The sequence below is a fragment of the Nicotiana tabacum genome, chromosome 9 (assembly GCF_000715075.1).
Source record: "Nicotiana tabacum cultivar K326 chromosome 9, ASM71507v2, whole genome shotgun sequence".
In the NCBI taxonomy this organism is placed as follows: Eukaryota; Viridiplantae; Streptophyta; class Magnoliopsida; order Solanales; family Solanaceae; genus Nicotiana; species Nicotiana tabacum.
In genome coordinates, this window is record NC_134088.1 from 93,581,621 (window position 1) to 93,602,273 (window position 20,653).

The window sequence follows — 20,653 nt, forward strand, 5'->3', positions numbered from 1 at the left end:
GGGCTGGTCCTAAGCTGTCCCGGGCTTCGTGGGCTTCTTGTTGGAACCGGATCGGGACCACGAACTAACGGTCCCGGATTAAGTGGGCCGATCCCGGGCCTAAGTGGGCCCAACAGATACTTTCTATTTTTTAATTTTTTTAATATAAGTTAGAGAAAAAAATGGTAATAAAAATATCTAAGGCAATTCCTTGTAATTATATTATAGAAGTGTCACCTAAATTTTTTAATTCAAATTTAAAGACAAAAATATTGTAAAGAGATATTCAAAGCAATGCGTTATTTTATATATATATATATATATATATATATATATATATATATATACTATACTATACTATATATACATCTTAAGATATATAAGCTATATTCGATTTACTATATATACATCTTAAGATATATAAGCTATATTCGATTTATATACTATATATACAGCTTAAGATATATAAAAAGACAAAAATATTTTAAAGAGATATTCAAAGCAATATGTTATAATTTTATTATAGCATTAAAAAATCATGGCAATATCTTTTTTAGTCTTCCTCCCCCCTATGGAATGAGCACAACAAAGTGTTAATACCACCATTGAGAAGAAAAAGAAACTAATCAAGATATGCCAAAATACAAGTTACATATTAATTTACATAGTATCTTTTACAAATTTCATAAATCCTTCAAGGTCCGAAGGAATTTCCGTTGGTGGTGGGGAAAATGAAGCTTGGTCATCACCGCTTCCAGGCGAAGCATCATCCTCCGCAAGTTCAGCTAGCATTTCTTCGTAAGCTTCGTCTACCTCTAGTTGTGATTCAAGAAGTCCAAAATTTCTTCTTTCCGAATGGATCCAATCTCTGAAAAGTACTAATTTTTCCAAGCTCTCCCTCATAGACGCTCTATAAACACCGAGTTAAAGTCTTGCTTGACTGAAAGCGCTCTCTGATGCCACTGTTGAAGCTTGAATAGTTAAAATATCTCGGGCCATCCTTGAAAGAATCGGAAAGTGTTTTTCTTTGTCCTTCCACCATTCCAAAATATTAAAGGAGTCGTCGGGATTCACTTCCTCAATTCCCTGTGACAAATAAACTTCAAGCTCATTTAGTTGTGAAAAATCACTAGTACTAGTGGGTGTATCGTCATCCGGTTGCGTTTCATCAAAATCTATTTCTTCATCATCATTTTCATCAATAGTTGGATTACCATAAAGAGCATTCATATATTCATGGTTTAATTGTTCACCAGGTGCAATACTATGGCAAAATTGACTCTCGGTAAATTGTAATAAACTATTATCTCCATCAAGAATAGGAGGTGTAGGACGGGTAACAGGTTTGGGTCGAGGAGCCCGGGGAAGTGGAGGAGGAACAGATTGGCCACTAGATTCACCATTCTTAGATTTTTTCTTATTTTTACTAAATATTTTTTTTAAGGAATAAGTCATCTTAATTAATCAAGCAAAGTAAATAAAACAAACAAAACTATAATATTAAAACATAAGAGTTGGAACGAGTTTACCGAATTGATGAACAACCTATTGAAAATTAATTATCGTTGAAGACTTGAAGACTTGAAGACTTCAATTCACTAACTTCATAATTTTGCACAAACTGTAACAATTAAGTAAGCAATTATAGAAGAATATTAGAGAGAGATTGAGAGAGATTGATGATTTTGTGAGAAAAATGAAAGAATGAGGGGGCATTTATAGTTAAAAATAGGAAAAAAAATATAATTATAAAAAGTTTGGGGTTAAAACAAAGTTTTGGGGGGGTTAAATGGCTATTTTGCAAATAGCCAACGACTATTTTGGCAGACCAAACAGCTAGTTTTTAAATGACCAAACGGTCAAATTTTTTTAAAATAAAAATTTATCCGTTGGGCCCGGATAGGCCCGTTTAGGACCGCTTGAACCGACCCACTTCTCAGCCGGCCCCGGTCCCAAACGGTCTCGGTCTCGCGGGCCTCGCCTATGGGACCGGCCCACTACCCAGCCCACCTCCCAACGGTCCCGGGCCTATCCGGTTAGGACCGTTTAGGCCCACCGCTCATTTGGGCTTGCGGTCCTGGGTTGGTCCCGATCCTAACCGGCCCACATACCACCCTTATTGTCAATTGAGAAAGACTTTATTAAGAGAAATTGATTATAAGAAAATTATTAGTAACTTTGCATCTAAAAAGGCTAGAAAAATTGACTTCAAATAAAAAATAAAAAAAAATATTAAGGCCCATCATTAAAGTTTGGCTTTAGGCCCCAAAATACGTCGGGCCGCCCCTGGCAGGACAGGGCAAACTGTGACCTGCTAAGCTTTTGACTTGCCATTCCCTGCCCTATTTAACATTTTTCAAGTTTTTGCCTACCCTGTCCGCCGTATTAAGCCTTGTCCTCTCCTGCCCTGCTCTGTTTAGACTCTCTTTTATTTTTTTAACTTTAAATTATTATTATTATTGCAAGATTCTATTCAAGTTTTTATAACTTTTTGACCTTTTTAATGAAGCTAAAACACCTTACCTGTCTCTACCTGCCCTATTTAAAATTTTCTAAAAAAGTGTTTTGACCCGGCCAGCCTCGTTTAAGTATTGCCTTGCCCTGCCCTATTAAGGTCATGCCTTTCTCTGCCCTACTTTAGTCTTGTCCCATTGCCATCCTATTGCGCTTACTAGTGTGTTTAGATTGCATTAGTTGGAAAGAGCATAGGAGGCTTTCTAGATGTAACAAACTTAAAATAACCAATTCGCATACAAGTAAACTCACTTGTAGTATTGCCCTTACTAAACAGAATTACAAGGAATAGTAATTGAAATGACATAGAAGAACTAATAAGAAGAAAGAGTTGAGAAACAGAGTGCGGTGTAAAAGGGGATGAGGAAATCAGTGATACAGAGCAAAGATGAGAGAGAACATATTCAACATCCCAACACGCATAATCCCAAATTAACCGATCAGTCTCCCTTTTAACAGAACTATCCTTGTGTCAAATACTCAACCCGGAACCCAAATTAACATGGCCCTATTACTTGTTCTCGGCCCAAAAGCTCTTCTCAGCTAAATAGCTACTTGTATGACATTGGGTCGGGCTGGTTCATAACAATACTCCCGTTCTCAATAAGAACCTTGTCCTCAAGGTTCGAGTCAAGAACAGTGATACTCGCGAGCTCCCAACCCATTATCTCATAACCGAGGCATGCTTTGTGACTTGACCAGAATACCTGTTATGAACCAATCAAACCTTTTATCATTGTGGCTCTTAGTAGATAGTAACAGAGATCTTAACTTGACCTGCCATACATATTCACATGACCTTGCTTGCCATCTTTTAAAGTCAATTAGCAGCAAGCTAAATGAGAGAACCAATGCAAATATTCTAGTGACGAACCTCCGCAAAAGCATGAACTCGGTTAAACGGAACTGTTCAGTGTGTTGGCAAAGTTTACTTCACGGTGGATGTGGCTGTGATGATAAGAATCTTGTGAAACTCTGAAAGCTCCACAACCATAGGCCACAACAACACTGGAATAAACAGTAGGATAGAGACTGCTATAATAATATCGTTGACATGATTGAGCTCCACAACAGCTTCATAATTTGCACCATACTCGATCACACTCCAACCTAACATAGTGCAGACAAAAGATTGAGTAAAGTTAAGTTGTAGTGCAACTCCTTTATTATGATAACCCCCCTTCAAATATTTACACACAGTGGAATCATCAAACTTGCCATCCAACAGAACTGATATTCCCCTCCATGGTATATTAACATGCCTAGGCATTTCCACAATATCCTTACGTCTCTGACAAGGGGCAAACCATTTGTCTAAATGGACAATTCTAGGTGAACTTTCCACAAAGTAAATCAACATCGAAAAATAAATATAGTGAAGATGCTCCCAATTGACCTTAAAATGTGCAAATTCAAAGTCAGATTCAACTTGTTCCATGTCACCCCATAGCTTGTAAAAATTTGGCCGATTAACCACAGTATACCAGTACTTCTCCTCATGTGGAAATTCCTCTGGAAAGCTCTCAGCCAGAATAAATGTAAATCCCAAACTTGACAATGTGTTAGTGAATGGTCTCTGTGATTGAACACCAGTGGAGTCATTTAGGCTTGAGCGAATTACAGTGACAGTACTAAAGAAGTCCATGCCGAGAATAACATATACACCTTGTACGGTGCGCACGAATTCAAGGACCTTGTGTTGTCTCTTACTCTTATGGATCTTGTCCTCAAGGTTTGAGGCAAGAACATTATAAGTAGTGCACTCCTCACCAAATGTCTCGTTATAATCACTAAAGTATTTATCTACACAATCATTTACAACCGTCCCTCCATAAGCTCTGTCCAACTCATGGATCTGCAGCAAGGAAGCAGCATGTGGATGCTCCTGGCTTATATTAAAGCGGTATACATTGAAAAGTTCGTTCAGCTGCATCATAGGGAAATCAAACTCCAAGCTACCATCAGGTTCCAAATGAAATAGTGTATAATAGGGAACAAGAATTCTATTGTTATCCTTTGCAAGTAGTTCTTGAGCTTTAAGCAGACAAGGAAGGGAACAAGAAACAGTCACAACAATCCATATAATAAAATTAAGTGAAGTCACGTAGTGCAAGCATCCAGAGCAAATGCAGTCACTGTAGTTGTTTGCTACTATGAAGACGGCTAACAAGGGAAATCTGGCATAATCAAGATAAGGTCCAGGATCAAAGATAATATACGGCGAAGCAAACCTTGCCTTATGAACTAGACCAAACAGAACAAACAAGAATCCAACAGCTTTATCGATCCGAATATGCGGTGACTGGTGGAAGTAACTTTCAGCTAATACCTGGAGCCCTCTCTGTATTTTCTGCTTCCAAGCACACTCTCTGGATTTAGACAACAAGAATCCTGGAAGATTGCGTTCCTGCCCAGTATCTACCCAATTGCATTTGTGTGAGCCAAAGTCAAGGTAAAACGACACCTTATTTTGATTAACCCCACCAATTTATTCAAGATAATTACGCAAACAGGGAATTGTGTCGAACCATAGTGTACCATCAAATGGAAATTCTATTACAGCCAATGTCACAATCGCATTCGACAACACAAGCATCTGACCATTAGAACCTGATTTCGTCGAACACCTGCTCTTCGATAATGCAGAAGGTTCCTGTACCATATCTGCTACCTTTACTGAATTTAGATGCCTAACTTGAGGTGCTTCTATGTCAGCAAGAGTTTGAATCTTAGTCTTATTGTCAGTAATCAATGCTAAGGAATCCACATTTTCATACTTTTTCTGGCAATTCATCGAACACATTGTCCACCTTTGAGTTTCCAATTTCATCAGCAGATTCAAACGCAGATGAAAAATGGCTCGGAATAGGAAAGGAAGACACTAGAACTAACTGTGAAACCGTAGGAATAGAATTAACGTAGTTAAAACGAACCTGTGAGGAATAAGCTAAACTCCCTACCGGATCTGTGGTGGGTTGTTGTCGAAAATGCTGAGAAAATTGATTGTTTCGAAACAACCAATTGAACCAATTAAGAGCTTCACCATCAAGGTAAAAGGAAGGAAGAGGTAACCAATCCTTATCGGCAAAGCCAAGGTGAGTGAACTACTGTTCGGCCCGAAATAGCCAGCTCTCTGGGTTGCCACTGCCGCTGAATCGATCCAATAATTGGAGTCCGATGGATGAAAGCACCAATGTAACAAACTTGAAATAACCAATTCGCACACAAATAAACTCACTTGTAGTATTGCCCTTACTGAACAGAATTAGAAGGAATAGCAATTGAAATGACATAGAAGAACTAATAACAAGAAAGAGGTGAGAAACAGAGTTCGATATAGAAGGGGATGAGGAAATCAGTGATACAGAGCAGAGATGAGAGAGAATATATTCAACATCACAATACCCATAATCCCAAAATAACCGACCAGTCCCCCTTTTAACAGAACTATCATTGTGTCAAATACTCAACCTGGATCCCAAATTAACCTGGCCCTATTACTTGTTCTCGGCCCAAAAGCTCTTCTTAGCCCAATAGCTACTTGTGTGACATTAGGCCGGGGCTGCTTCATAACACTAGAGGACTTCATAGAAAACAAAGGAAGGCTAGATATTTTACAACTTCCCTATTTACTATTTTGCAGATGATACACTTGTCTCCGAGATGCTGAGATGAATCAACTCCATAGAAATGCATATTACAATGATTCTTAAGCAGTCGCATGGTTGAAGAATTAGCTGAGTTTCTTAGTTTGAAATTGGCTTACTCCGAACGATCTATCTGGCATTAACACAGGGGTGCAACTCATTAGGAGAGTACTGGAACCAATTTTTTTAGCCGATGGTCTATCAGAAATAACTTTTTTACCTCCACAAGGTAGGAATAATTAAGGTCTGCGTACATATTATCACTCTCCGGACCCCACTTCCACTTTTGGGAATATAATGGGCAAACTAAATCAGAAGTCAAATCCATGCACAAATATTTTTCAGACATAAAATCCAGGTTGATTTGCCGGAACATATATACAACTAAAACTAATACTCCTATAATAGAACGGTAGGTGCTGCTACGAAAGTCAGAACCCACCCAACTTAGATTTTAATAACTGTCTGCCCAAAAAAAGCCAAAAATGTCGTAATAATTTTAAAACACCACTTGCTCAGGCCGGAGCAGTGTGTTTCGATAGACAAAGGAACATGAGACAAAAGAACAAGATCACGCTTGGAAAAATGTCAGTGTCTCCTCCAAATTAATAAAGGTCAAGAATGCTATCTACATCGGCAGATTCTGACACATCTCAGCAAATAAAAGGTAAAATAGAGAACACTGAATGCAACCCTCCAACCTAGATTATATTTCTGAATTAGAAGAAATAAATTTCATGTCTCCTAAGATGCTGTTGCTGAACAATACAGAAGACTATAAATACAGGTGCCTAAGTCAACTACAGAAACCCAAGAAATCTGATGAGCTTCATTGACAACTATACCCTTTTTCAGTTACACTTGAACTAATTCCTACAAGACCAGAACAAAGCCTACTTGTATGTGAGTTAGTAAGTGCTCTTAACACATTAGAAAAACTATCCCTATCCCTCTTCATCATAATCTTCCTCTTCCTCATCTAACCCTCTGTTTAAGTTGGCCAGTTGAATCGGATCAATGGCCATCTTTTCCATCTCTGACAAGGACCATCCAGGGATTTCCTCATGCTTCACTTCAGGAGGCGGCATTTTTGATGTTGAAGGAGCTTCGGCTGGTATTGCTGTGGATTCCACACTCTCATTTAAGTCAATATTGAGATCGAAGTTTCTAGCAGGGACTTCTGGGCATTTACCAGCCGAAATGTTCTTTGAATCTGCTGGTTCTGCTACATAGTCCATCCTTTCATCATTTTGCTTTTGCTTCTCATTATTTTGATTTGGAACATCAGCAGGGTCTTCAAGTTTATCGCAGTGAACATTGGAGTCTCCTCGCTCTAATGCTCGTGCACCTCTACCACGGCCTCTACCTCTACCCCTGCCTCGTCCCCTCCCACTACCGCTGGTGTGTGCAGTCTCATGCTGTGATTAAAAAATGAAAAAAAAAATCACTATTATACAGGAGGCGCTAATATGGTGTTTTACACAGAAGAAATCAGCCACATACAGCTTTGTATGCCAAAAGCTGGTAGTGTGGTCTCGATGTCTAAACTAACAAATGGACCATCAATTATGGAAAACCCAAAATTTAAACCCAACATTATCTAACAGAAATAATATCCATACCATGCGACTCCTTTTGATATCATCATCACTGTCATGATCATCTTCTTCAGCAATTTTCCTGCATCAGCGAACAGTCAGCTGTTAATGATACAAATTCATCGCCCTGAAACCCATCACAGGAAAGAAAATGGGAAGTACAATTTTTTTACCTTCTTTTCGTAGCCGATTCGGCACCACCATCTGACCCGCCTAGATCAGGAACCCGGCTCACTACATCCTTGAGGAAATCAAACACATTAAAGCTCTGGATACATTGCTTCCTATGAAGTTCAGGGACTGAGTTAGATGATAACCAGAGAACTGGTATGATGTGTATAAAAAACTGGCTCATTGAACTTACAAATGGAACGAATTCATAGTTTTTGCTCCTTTCTTAAGGGTGATCTCATATGTTCGGTCACAAAGATCTTGCAGAAAGAGCTCAAGAGCTTTTGCTGAATATAACCATTGACAAAATACAAGTTAGGATAAACAAAATGAAACACACACAAAAATAGATACCAAGAAGCGAAGGACGAATAACGGTAATAGCTCTTAAACCAGCTGATTCAAAATGCTAAAATAAGTGAAAAGGACTTCCAAAAAATACTTACAGACTAAAAGAGGAACAGCCATGGCAATCTTCCCCACATCTTCATCGGCTTGCATAATCTTTTTAATCCGCGCCTGCAAATAAATGCCAATGGGTATTAGAACAGTTAGAAACTTAATGAACAGAAACAATAGTCCATACAACAAGAGCTCATGAAACTTGTAAGTAGTTTCATTCACGTTCAGATTTCACCATACAAATAATTTAAAATAATAAAAAGAGCTAAACTCTCAAATTACAATCACAAAGATTCTTTCTTGAAACCAAATATCAGTACAAGATATTGTTGAACCACGAGAGAAACAGACTACCATGTAACACCAAATCACAGGCAATCCACATAAAACTCTCAGATAGAACTTTTGTTTCATGTGCATTTCCCCCATATAGTTTGTATTATATATCTGCACTTAATAAGTGATATGCAACTAACAGTTCTAATATCATGCATCTCTACCTAAGTACACATTACAGGTAAATTTCAGTTGTAGAGCTACATTTACAACTTCAAAGAACTGACAGAAAGGACCCTCCACTTTCCAGGTAAAAGAATCAGAATTGAGATAAGATCAGCATCAGTTAGTATATAGCTCAGAAGACTCATTAATGTCCCAAAGGCAAGCAAAAAAATAATTTATCTCAGTCAAAGCAATGACCGGCAGGTAACAGCTCTATGATATTAAAGTACTATAACCAGTCAACTAAAACCATTTGCACCCAAGAACATCTATACCTGCATGATGAATAAGATGACCAACATAAACTTTCATACTTTAGAGGGTCATTCACAAGGTTAGCATCACGGTACTCTTACCACCTTCCTATCGATAGGTAGCCCAATTAAATACAAATGCTAAATTAGCAAAAAACGCTACAGATGCCAAGTTACTGGCCTCTTCAACTAAACCAATTCAAGGTGTTGCTTCTGAGCAGGTTGCAGAACGACGGGCAAAGATGTGCTCCAATAATTATCAGGAACAACTTTTTTTAATAACCGAGAAATTACCAAGGGCCAACGGCACATAGTTCAAAACCCGATGGATAATGGGCTCACACCTCTACCCTTAACTTAATCACCAGGCCTTTGTCTCAGGCAGGGTTCAAACCCCTAACATGTTGCTCTGCACTCTTACCGCTAGACCAAAGAACAACTTATTATACCTACTTATCAAAAAGGAACAACTTATTATACCTTCAAAACATATGATGGAGCGCCGACTGCTTAAGCATGGTCATATTTCTTCCTCTACTAATAAGATGTCCTAACCATTGGATCAAATATACCAGTAATCATACTTGATGTACCTCAACTCCTACAAAAAAAAGATGTTCTTTTTTTAAACCCGTTTTCTCCTTTTTTTTTTTTTTTTTTTGGGGGGGGGGGTTGGGGGGGGGGGGGAGGGAGGTGGGGGGGGGGGTCATCACGTACAACTAAACTAAGCAAATACACATAAACATGAACACAAGAGGCAAGTCCCAGGAACCAAAACATAAAGTCAAACTCAAGCTCCACCTTCATAATCAGTTTTTCCACCCAACAAGTAAATAGTAGACATCCAACCCTACCAATTTGAGAGTTCTATTCATTCAATAACCTCACAAAAATCACCAATACATCAAAAGCTCAAAGCTTTACCAACCCCCCCCCCCCGCAGGAAAATAATAAAAGCTCTAAAGTTTAAATTTACAAAACCCCAGTTACTTCTTTGAATTAAAAGAAATAAAAAATAAAAAACACAGAATAGACAATCAAAAAAACCAACAGAACAATACATAAACAGAAAGAAAAAGGGTGGGGGTGGGGGTGGGGGTGGGTTATATGGGTTAGGGTGGGGGTGAGACTTACAGCAGGGAATCGGGTATCGAGCCTCTTCCTCATGGCCACCAACGAATCAAACCCTCAAAATTACTCAAACCCTAATTTATACAACTTTCCCCCCTTTTTACAAATACACACACAACCCGTGTATCAGTATCTATCTATATATATACAAACTTATATGAAATTTTTTCGAAATCCTTACGTCTTCTTCGGAAAAGTTAACAATTCAAAAGGGATAATAAAAAATATTAAAGCAAAATAAATATTACTAGTACTTTCTTTTTGAAAAGGTAAAAGATTTAGTTAGGCGTTTGAACACGAGAATTGTAAAATTCTAAAAAAAAAGTGAAAAAGTTTATGAAGCGAAAATGGTATTTGAAAATTAGAGTTGTGTTTGGACATGAATATAATTTTGGGTTGTTTTTAAAGTTTTTGTGAGTAATTTGAGCGATAATTTTGAAAAATAGCTTTTTGGAGTTTTTCAAAATTTCGAAAAATTCCAAAATGTCTTAAGTGAAAATTAAAAATTTTATGAACAAACGCTAATTTCGAAAAAAATAAAATAAATTTGAAAAAAAAGAAAAATTTTCTTATGTCCAAACGGGCTCTTAGTGGGCATTTGGACATAAAAATTGTAAAATTCTAAAATATGGGGGGAAAAATTTCGTGAAAATGGTATTTGAAATTTAGAATTATTTTTGGACATAAATATAATTTTAGGTTATTTTTGAAATTTTGTGAGTGATTTGAATGAAAATTTTGAAAAATAGCTTTTTGGAGTTTTTAAAATTTTTTAAAATTTTAAAAATATATTTTCAAGTGAAAAAATTAGAAATTTTAAGAACAAACGCGGATTTCAAAAAAAGTAAAAGAATTTTTTTAAAAAAAGAAAAAAATTCTTATGTTCTGTTAGAAAAAACGAAATTCTTAGCAGATTCGGTATTCTCGGAGCATCTATTAAGGAACCAATAAGATGCTTACACGTGAGATTGAAGTGAGAGAGTTTTCTGGATTTGACTCACTTAAACTTTGCCACGACTAGCGCAGAAGGGAGAGGCAAGTACAAAAGAGATGTAAGGAATAATAATCACCTTATTATTTTTTATTCTTTTTCTCCTATGACTTTTTTGTCGTTTTCCCAAGTTTTTTTTTAATGATGTTTGACCGGTCTCAGGAGTCCGGAATTTTTTTTGAGGTATTTGCCGGTTTTTACGAGGCCTTTCATTTTGTTTACTTTGACGTGTCTGGAAGACCGGAAGGCAGAGGGATGTTGCGGGGTGAATATGTAATCTCCTTTTATATGACTGTCCAAAAAGCTTTATAGTTTGAAAATATTTTCAGAAAAACTTTTTAAAAAGATCTTTTGAAAACATTAAATATGCGGGGGCCAAAGATTACTTTTAGCTAGAGATGAGTTAGACGAGGGACAATCTTGCAATCAGCTCTATCGCACGATCTAGAACATCAAAGAAGGGTATTATTTTTAAATGTCCAAGTAGTTTCCTAATTATAGATGTGGTCAACAATATACCGATAAGAAGGACTCTACTAAATACGAGTCCGAGACATCCTAGGACACTTTAAAACCTTAGGCTTTGATACCAAATTTATCACGCCCTGACCTTGGGGAGCGCGACCGGCGCTCAACAGGGATACCCCGGTCGAGCAAGCCGGCGCAATGCCGTCTACCCAACTCGCTCATGAATAAAGAGAAGATTACATTTCATTAATTAGACGGTAAGAGGTCATGTGAACAACGTCATTTCATTTCCATAAGTTACATCATTAACAAATCTCCAAAATAATACACTATACAATCATAGTTAAAGTGGAACAAGTGATACGATTACAACATTTTTAGTTTAATCTTTCCAAAACAAGGTACAACTCACACTACGTCTACGGAGTCTCTAACAGAAACAAAAGAGTGCTACAACATTGCCGACAGCAAGGCCCCGACTATACCTTAAAATGCTATGTACAAAGGACAAGAGATACAGGACCCCGAAATGAAGTGGGGCTCACCAAATCTGCTGGGAAGAGGGTGTACTGCTATCAATGATCAATGTCACATGTTGTGGAACCACCTGCATCCATTAAAGATGTAGCGGCACCAGCGAAAAGGACATTAATACATATGGAATTGTACTAGTATGTATGACTAAACATCCACTCATTAGAACAGGTAGCAATACAAGAAAGAACAATCACAGAATTAATGGAAGCCTCAAACAATACTAAACATTAAGTTAGGAGCAAGATAAGTCTTCAATTAGATTTTCATTATTTTAGGTTGGGAGATCTTAGCACCGATATAGAATACCACCGTGTATTTTGCATGGAGTCCGATCACGACCCGATCGGCTAGGTCGTCTCACCTGAAGACATCAACCACAATCACAATTACTATCACAAACTTCAATCATTATCTCAATCACAATCTCAAGCACAATCACCACCATGTGTGCGGCGTGACGTCCGATCACGATCCGACCGGCTAGGCTGTCTCACCACAATGTCGTGTGGATCGATATCACCCTTTTCTAGCAATCATCTCATCCCAATAAAGAGAAATATTCTCATCACATCAATCTCATCCTAAATGAGGGGAATAATTACAATTTACTCCTACACCGACATGTGTAGTTTCGGGGTTAGGCTATTTCAACCTACCCTTCCTCGGTGACTAACGATACTCCCGAAGTGTTTATTATCAAAAGGATTTATAACTCATTTCAACATATTTTACACGCCTCTTTGTTTCATTAATAAAACCCTTCTCGAGCAAGTACTTCAATTGTTCCATTAGCTCCTTCAATTCTGTTGGTACCATTCTGTAGGGTGGAATAGATATAGGCTGCGTGCTTGACATCATATCAATCCCAAAATTAATCTCTCCATCTGGTGGGATCCCAGGGAACTCATCCAGAAAGACCTCCGAAAATTCATTCACCACTTGCACGAACTCGAGTGTAGGTGCCTCAGCATCAGTGTCCGTAACCTGGACCAAATGGTAAATACATTTTTTTTATCATCTTCGTGGCCTTAAGGTAAGAAATAAACCTACCCTTCTGCACCACATCATCCCCCTTCTATTCGATCACCGAGTCATTTGGAAATTCAAACCTAACGGTCCTAGTTCGACAATCAAGCTTGGAAAAATATGAATAAAGCTAGTTTATCCCCATTATTATATCAAAATCAACCATACCCAATTCAATGAGATCGGACATGGTGTACCGACCACGCACCGTAACAATACAATCCTATAAACCCGCGCGACCATAATAAACTCACCAACCGAAGTAGATACAGAGAACGACTCATGAAGTTATTCCGGTTCTATCCAAATTCCATAGCAACATAGGGAATGACATAGGACAAAGTGGAACCGGATCAATAAGAGCATATACATCATGAGATTGGACAATCAGTATACCTGTGACAACATCTGGAGAAGCCTCTGCACTCTGGCAACCACTCATAGCATAGAAACGTATGGGTCCTCCCGAACTCTGTGCACCACCCCTAGCTGCATCACGCCCTGCGGGTGCTGGAGTGCCTCGAGCTGGAGGAGGTGTTGCGGATGTAGTAGCTGCAGAATTGGATGGTTGTGCCGCACCCCTGCCCGCACCCTGGCAGGACGGACAGCAATCTCTCTGAATGTGACCTCTCAATCCGCACCTGTAGCATATGGGTAGGTCCATGTAGTAGACTCCTAAGTGCATCTTCCCGCACCTAGGGCATGGGGGGCCTCCTATGCTGCTGGAATCTCCCACCAGGCTGACCCTGCTGGTATGATCCCCTATTGCCCTAACCAGGCTTAAAACGACTCTACTGCTGCTGACCGGGCCTTGATGGTGGTGGACTGACTGAACAACAACAACAACAACAACAACAACAACAACATACCCAGTCTTATCCCACAATGTGGGGTCTGGGGAGGGTAGTGTGTATGTAGACCTTACCCCTACCTTGTGAGGATAGAGAGATTGTTTCCAATAGACCCTCGACTCAGGAAAGCATAAGCACCACATTAATGAAAATATATATAAGAAGGGACAGTACCAAAAAGCCATATAAAAGCATAATGAAAATAACAAGGTAATAAGGTAATCCACAATGAAAGAAAAAAACGGTTAGTCATAAAAAACTATTGCCCACAGAAAGTGAGACTGTGTGCCAATACTACTGTTATGAACACTCTAGACTACCTACTCTACTACCCTAATCCTCGACCTCGATACCTTCCTATCAAGGGTCATGTCCTTGGTCAGCTGAAGTTGCGCCATGTATTGCCTGATCACCTCTCCCTACCTTTTCTTTGGCCTACCTCTACCTTTTTGTGGGCCCTCTAATGTCAACCTCTCACACCTCCTCATCGGGGAGTCTGTGCTCTTCCTCCACACATGACCAAACCACCTAAGTCGCGCTTCCCGCATCTTGTCCTCAATGGGATCCACACATACCTTGTCGCGAATAACCTCATTTCTGATCCTATCTAACATGGTGTGCCTGCACATCTATCTCAACATCCTCATCTATGCTACCTTCATCTTCTGGACATGAGCGATCTTTACTGGCCAACACTCAGCCCCAGACAACAACGTTAGTCTAACCACCACTTTGTAGAACTTACCCTTAAGTTTTGGTGGCACCTTTTTGTCACATAAAACACCGAAAGTGAGTCTCTATTTCATCCATCCCACCCAATACGATGTGTGATATCTTTATTAAATTTATATAGTAAAAAAGAATATTCGTAGAAGTGTCCCATATCAGAAATGTAACCTTCTATCCGGAAAAGTGTGATACTATTGAACAATTGTAATAATATGACTGGTATAGCAGAGAGCTTTCCACAATGCAACCCATCAAGTTTAGTCTATGTGACTGAGCAAAAGACTGGGATGGCCCTGATGACTCTCCCCTAAATGCTGACCTACCACCACCACCACCACCATATGAACTACCAAAGTTACCCGCAGACTGGGCCTTGCTGCTACCCTCTCGCTCCATTCTATTCTTCAATTTACGGCTCTCAAACTGGTGCACTCCAGCCTCCATAGTGGGCAACAAGTAGATGGAATACTTGGACAGGCTACTTCAATATGATGTGTGACATTATCGTCGATCTCCCAATTTTCTTATATTATCGACCCAAGATACTTGAAACTTCCTTTATTAGAGATGACCTGTGTATCAATCCTTAATTCCATATTTGACTCATGCAACACGTCATCGAACTTGCACTCCATGTATTCTGTTTTAGTTCTGCTCAACCAAAAACCTTTAGACTCTAGGTTCTATGTCTAAACCTCCAGTCCATCGTTAACTCCGCTGCATATCTCGTCAATCAATATTATCTCATCCGCAAATAGCATATACTATGGTACCTCCCTTCGTATCTTTAGTGTCAATTCATCCATTACTAATGCAAATATAAAACGGTCTATGAGCTGATCTCTGGTGCAATCCTACCTCGACTGAAAAGTGTTTTGAGTTTTCTCCCACTGTTCTTACTCAGGTCTTATCTCCCTCGTACATGTCGCTCTGATATATGTCATCGGTATGCCTTTAGACTCCAAGCATTTCTATAAAATCTCTGTTGGGACTTTAATATATGTCTTTTTGAGTCAATGAATACCATATGTTAGTCTATTTTCTATCATTGTACTGCTCCAACACTCTCCTTAAAGAAATGAATGACTTCTGCAGTTGGTCACCCCGGCATGAATCTGAATTGGTTCTCGAAAATACACACATCCCTCCATATCCTCATCTCAACTACCCTCTTCCAAATTTTTATAATGTGGCTTAATAGCTTGATACCCCTATAGTTGTTGTAGTTTGAAATATCACCCTTATGCTTATAAAACGAGACCATAAAAGAAAGGCCAAGTATAAATAACTCCATAAATTGATATCACTTATCATTTGACACCTCAATTAACTCTCATGCTTATTAAAATCTTTAGTGCCTATCAAAGTATACCTTATCAAACACAGAATATTGACATGATACAAAGAGTGGCTCTCACTTATTTTGAGCACGTGAATAATTTTTTTTATGCTAACATGGCTAATAAGTACCAATATCTCTTCTCTCTAACACCACCTTGTTTCCACTTTCTTCCTGCTTTCTTTCTATTTCAATTTCATCACCATTTTATTATTCTTGAAAAAATATTTTGCTAGTATTCCAGCTAAGTTTTATTTTCGTAGTATTACATTTAACCTTCACTAGAAGACACAGTATAAGTTGGTTCTACACCAATATTTGTATATGAGTGACTTAAGCTTTTGGTGTTTTAATTGAATAATCTATAACACTAATGGAGACTTGATGAACATCATGTTTTATATACTTCAAAAGAAATTTGAAACACAATAAGTGAAAACAAGACAAAAAAATCAAATAAAAAGGAAGAAGCTTGAAAATCTTGACGGAGAATTATGCTTGGGAAGCATATTTTCACACAACCACACTATGGACTGGAGATTGAAGCTACATTTAAAGAGTTTTCTAATTCTTTTTGTAAATGTTGTGGGCCATACATTATTCATTTATGGCATTATATATAAAATGTTCTAATAACTATTATGAACTTCAAAATGGTGTCATGAAATATGTATGTGATGTGTTGCTCATCAGAACTAAAAGAGCCACACTTGTCCTGACTTATCAAATATGTCATATGGAACTCACTTGGATTACTTTGTAAATATTTTGGAAGTCACTAAGGATATTGAGATAGATAGGTTGGTGTTATGCATGGATCTCCTGTCTTGAATCATTTAGCCAATATGAATTTTTAAAATAAATTTTTTATATTATTTTTGCATGATGGTTGAGCTGCCTAAAGCCTATTTATGCATGTATTACGCTCGGTCTAAAGTCATTTATATGTTATCGTACTTACTATGATATGATAGATTATGAGTTTGCCATGGATTAGCAATTTGCTCTATGGGCAGCAGGCTTACTAGGTGCATATTGAGCAAGTACAAGAAATTGACGATATTCCCCCATATTCCTTTTCGCATTGTCGAGACTCTCATTCCAGTGATGGGGCTACATTGCACCGACCCGCATATTTTTCGCCCAAATTTGCCGCCTAAAGGGCTGCCAAATGAGCCAAACTTGGCTGCCAAAGACCAGAAGGCCTTTGCACATGAAGGCAACAATCCGACAGGCTGTCTGGGCCCTCCTAGGGGCTACTTTTCGTCAGCAAAGTCACATGCAGCACAACTGGGCAGGACCACAGTCTGCCAGGACATTCATGGAAGCAAAATGCTGCCAGCAAAGGCATGTGCTGCATAGCTAGGTAGGGCCACATCCTGTCTCGATGAACATAGGAGCAATTGTCTGCCAGCAAGAACTGGGGCACAGCAGCTGGACAAGTCAATTGACACATGGGCTGCCAACACCTTCCTGGAAATTACTTAATGCCAGCACAAAGCAATGCACCACAGGCTGGATAGGCCCACAGCCAGCTTAGCTGCATGTGGACCTTTTCTGTATAAATAGGATACTTAGGCCTTGTTAGAAGGCAGATCTCTTTACTTGTATTTCCTTCTTTTGTATATGAGATAAACCCCGAAAATTGGCCTTGGCCTCCCATCTTTGTGTCTTTCATTTCGTTATCCCTCCAACCTTTGAGTTTCTGTGATTGCCTTGGTCCAAAGAATAATTTTGTGATTGTTTCTTGTTTAGGGGTAAAGCAAGAGTAGTAGTCAGGCTATCTTGTTGCCCTCGCCGAACCCCCAGAAAATGGGTCCGCGACAAGTGGTATCGGAGCAAAGGTTATCGACCATGGCAACTGATGGAGATAATGTCAATTTAGACAACATTCATAGCAGAGATGAGTCACCAACAAAGCGGCAGAAACCAAAGAAGAGAGGAACAAGCAAAGTGCGAGATCCCGTCATAGCCGTAATAAGTGAGGCGCCAGCTTTATTGCTGCCCCCACAACAGGTTAGCCATGGTGAAGATTGTGAGGCTTCTGCCTCAAATCCTTTAAACGTGAGAATGAGTCTCACTGAAGCTAGTTTAGATGCTCTAAACCAGCATATGGGAGAAGTTCAGCATAACTTCCAAGCACTTGAGTCTACGACTTTAGATGGACTAGATGAGGTCAAAGAGTCGATAGATCAAGCGATTTTTTAGCACAATAAAGGACTGACCAACCTTGAGATTAAGCTGACCGAGGCTGTATCGGCATTGCACGGGGAAATTGAGGTCCTAAGGCAACAACTGAAGGCAGTAGAGTTAGCCGGTGGCACTGGTCATGTGACAGTGTGGGAAACCAAGATCGAGGGCCCAAAACCGAAGGAGTTTAGGGGCGAAAGAGACGCTCAAGAAGTAGAGAACTTCATCTGGAAGATGGAAGACTACTTTGAGCACCTTTACATCGTTGATGAGACTGCCAAGATCCGGGCAGCAACGATGTATCTTGCGATAGCGCCATGCTTTGGTGGAGACGGAAGAAAGCCGACATGGAGAAGGGAACTTGCTCCATAAAGAGCTGGGATCAGTTCAAGTTCGAACTGAAGCGCGAGTTCTACCCCCAAAATGTTGTCAACGAGGCACGTAGGAAGTTGAGAGAGCTCAGGTAAACAACTTCCATAAGCAAGTACGTGAAAAATTTCACAAAACTCATTCTGCAAATTCCAAACTTAGCAAGCGATGACTTGTTATTCACTTTCATCGATGGCCTTCAAGACTGGGCAAGACAGGAATTGCAGTGACGTCAAGTCCAAGACGTCGATGAAGCTATCGCGGTGGCGGAGTCCTTAAATGATTATAGGACAGAAGCCATAAAGGCAAGGGACGCCAACTTCCAACCGGATGGAGACCGTGGATATCGGGACAAGGGCAAACAAGTTGATGCCCCTGACTGGCGCTCATCTTGCCAACATGATACTGGGCGCAACAGTAGCCGAAAAGCCTGCTGTGAAGCAGACGGCCCAAGTTAAGCATGATATTGTCAAACTGGTTCACGCTTTAGGCGATGATGTGATTGGCAAGGAGCGCCAGTCAGGAGAACCAGGATCAATGTTCGTGGATGCACGATTAAACAGACAATCAGTCTGTATCATGGTAGACATCGGCGCGACACACAATTTTGTGTCCGAAGCAAAGGCTAAGTCACCTGGCCTTGTGTTCGGTCCTAGCAGTTCTGTACTGAAGACGGTGAACGCTAAACCCACCAACGTGAAAGGGATCGCCCGCAATGTGCAGCTCAACTTAGGAGTTTGGCAGGGGAAACATGAGTTTCTTTGTCGCTTCCCTGGATGTGTTTGATCTGGTATTAGGGCTGGATTATTGGGATGCAGTGAAGGCATTCATATGCCCATTTCTCAACCAGATCTACATTTATGACCCAAGGGGTCCGTGTGTGGTACCGACAGTTCGGGTACCGCAACTTATTAATCTATTGTCCGCGATTCAAATCGTAAAAGGCTTCAAGGAAGAGGGAGCACCGGTTTTGGCAATCAGGACAGAGACTAAGGAGGTCAAGATGGACAAAGCCTTGACTCCTTATGAACAGCAAGTCCTTAAGGGTAAGGACTTCATTTCGTGGGCAAAGCCGCCTGCCATGGGTCTGTACATGGCACCTCCAAAGTTGGAGGATTCAAGGAAGCAACGTGGAAAACTGCTTGGGTCGAGGCATGTTAGTCCGTTAAAGGCACTTTGTAGAGACAAGGGTGATAGGGAACGGAGGCAATCCGGGCGACCAAATGTTTTCACAAGTTCTTCGGTCGTCGACAAAAAGGTCGAGGCCATTATCAACCATCGGGTGATACAAGGAGTAGGTTGGGGTAATTCAAGCGCCCAATTTCTTGTCCGATGGAAAGGGCAACCGCCAGAAGGGGCATCGTGGGAAAAATATGAGGCATTGTGGACATTCAAAGATCAAGTTCACGACTACTTGAATGTTTGTGGCGCCAAGGTCGTCGCCATTTCAAGTGGGGGAAAGTGCACCGACCCGCATATTTTCCACCCAAATTTGCCGCCTAAAGGGCTGCCAAACGAGCCAAACTTGGCTGCCAAAGACCAGAAGGTCTTTGCACATGGAGGCAACAATCCGACAGGCTGTTTGGCCCTCCTATGGGCTACTTTTCGTCAGCAAAGTCACATGCAGCACAGCTGGGCAGGACCACAGTCTGCCAGGACAATCATGGAAGCAACATGCTGTCAGCAAAGGCATGTGTTGCACAGATAGGTAGGGCCACATCCTATCTTTATGAACATGGGAGCAATTGTCTGCCAGCAAGAACTGGGGCACAGCAACTGGACAAGTCAATTGGCACATGGGCTGCCAACACCTTCCTAGAAATTACTTGATGCCAGCATAAAGAAGTGCACCACAGGCTGGACGGGCCCACAACCAGCTTAGCTGCATGTGGACCTTTTTTGTATAAATAGGATACTTAGGCCTTGTTAGAAGGCAGATCTCTTTACTTGTATTTC

The 20,653-nt window shown here is 40.0% G+C and overlaps 1 protein-coding gene across 2 annotated transcripts; it reads right to left on the reverse strand.

Moving 5' to 3' along the window:
• Positions 1–2,730: 2,730 nt before the first annotated feature.
• Positions 2,731–10,408, reverse strand: LOC107759614 (uncharacterized). Of its 2 annotated transcripts, XM_075221863.1 has the most exons (7): positions 10,201–10,408; positions 9,547–9,667; positions 8,356–8,428; positions 8,103–8,196; positions 7,912–8,022; positions 7,763–7,820; positions 2,731–7,558 (listed from the first exon to the last, which is right to left on the reverse strand). In XM_075221863.1, the coding sequence occupies exons 3-7, from the start codon at positions 8,408–8,410 to the stop codon at positions 7,085–7,087; spliced, it is 792 nt and encodes a 263-aa protein (XP_075077964.1). In that variant the 5' UTR covers positions 8,411–8,428; positions 9,547–9,667; positions 10,201–10,408; the 3' UTR covers positions 2,731–7,084. The 2 variants fall into 2 exon arrangements, with proteins under 2 accessions (XP_075077964.1, XP_075077963.1); XM_075221862.1 differs by lacking the exon at positions 9,547–9,667 and having other exon boundaries at positions 10,201–10,407.
• Positions 10,409–20,653: the final 10,245 nt, after the last annotated feature.

Bases quoted from the DNA above. Each gene is read 5' to 3' on its own strand.
- LOC107759614 (XM_075221862.1), bottom strand. From the start codon at position 10,233: ATGAGGAAGAGGCTCGATACCCGATTCCCTGCT. The intron at 8,429-10,200 runs GTAAGTCTCACC...ATTTATTTGCAG, and splicing joins TCGATACCCGATTCCCTGCT to GCGCGGATTAAAAAGATTAT. The intron at 8,023-8,102 runs GTAAGTTCAATG...TGAACTTCATAG, and splicing joins ACTATGAATTCGTTCCATTT to GAAGCAATGTATCCAGAGCT.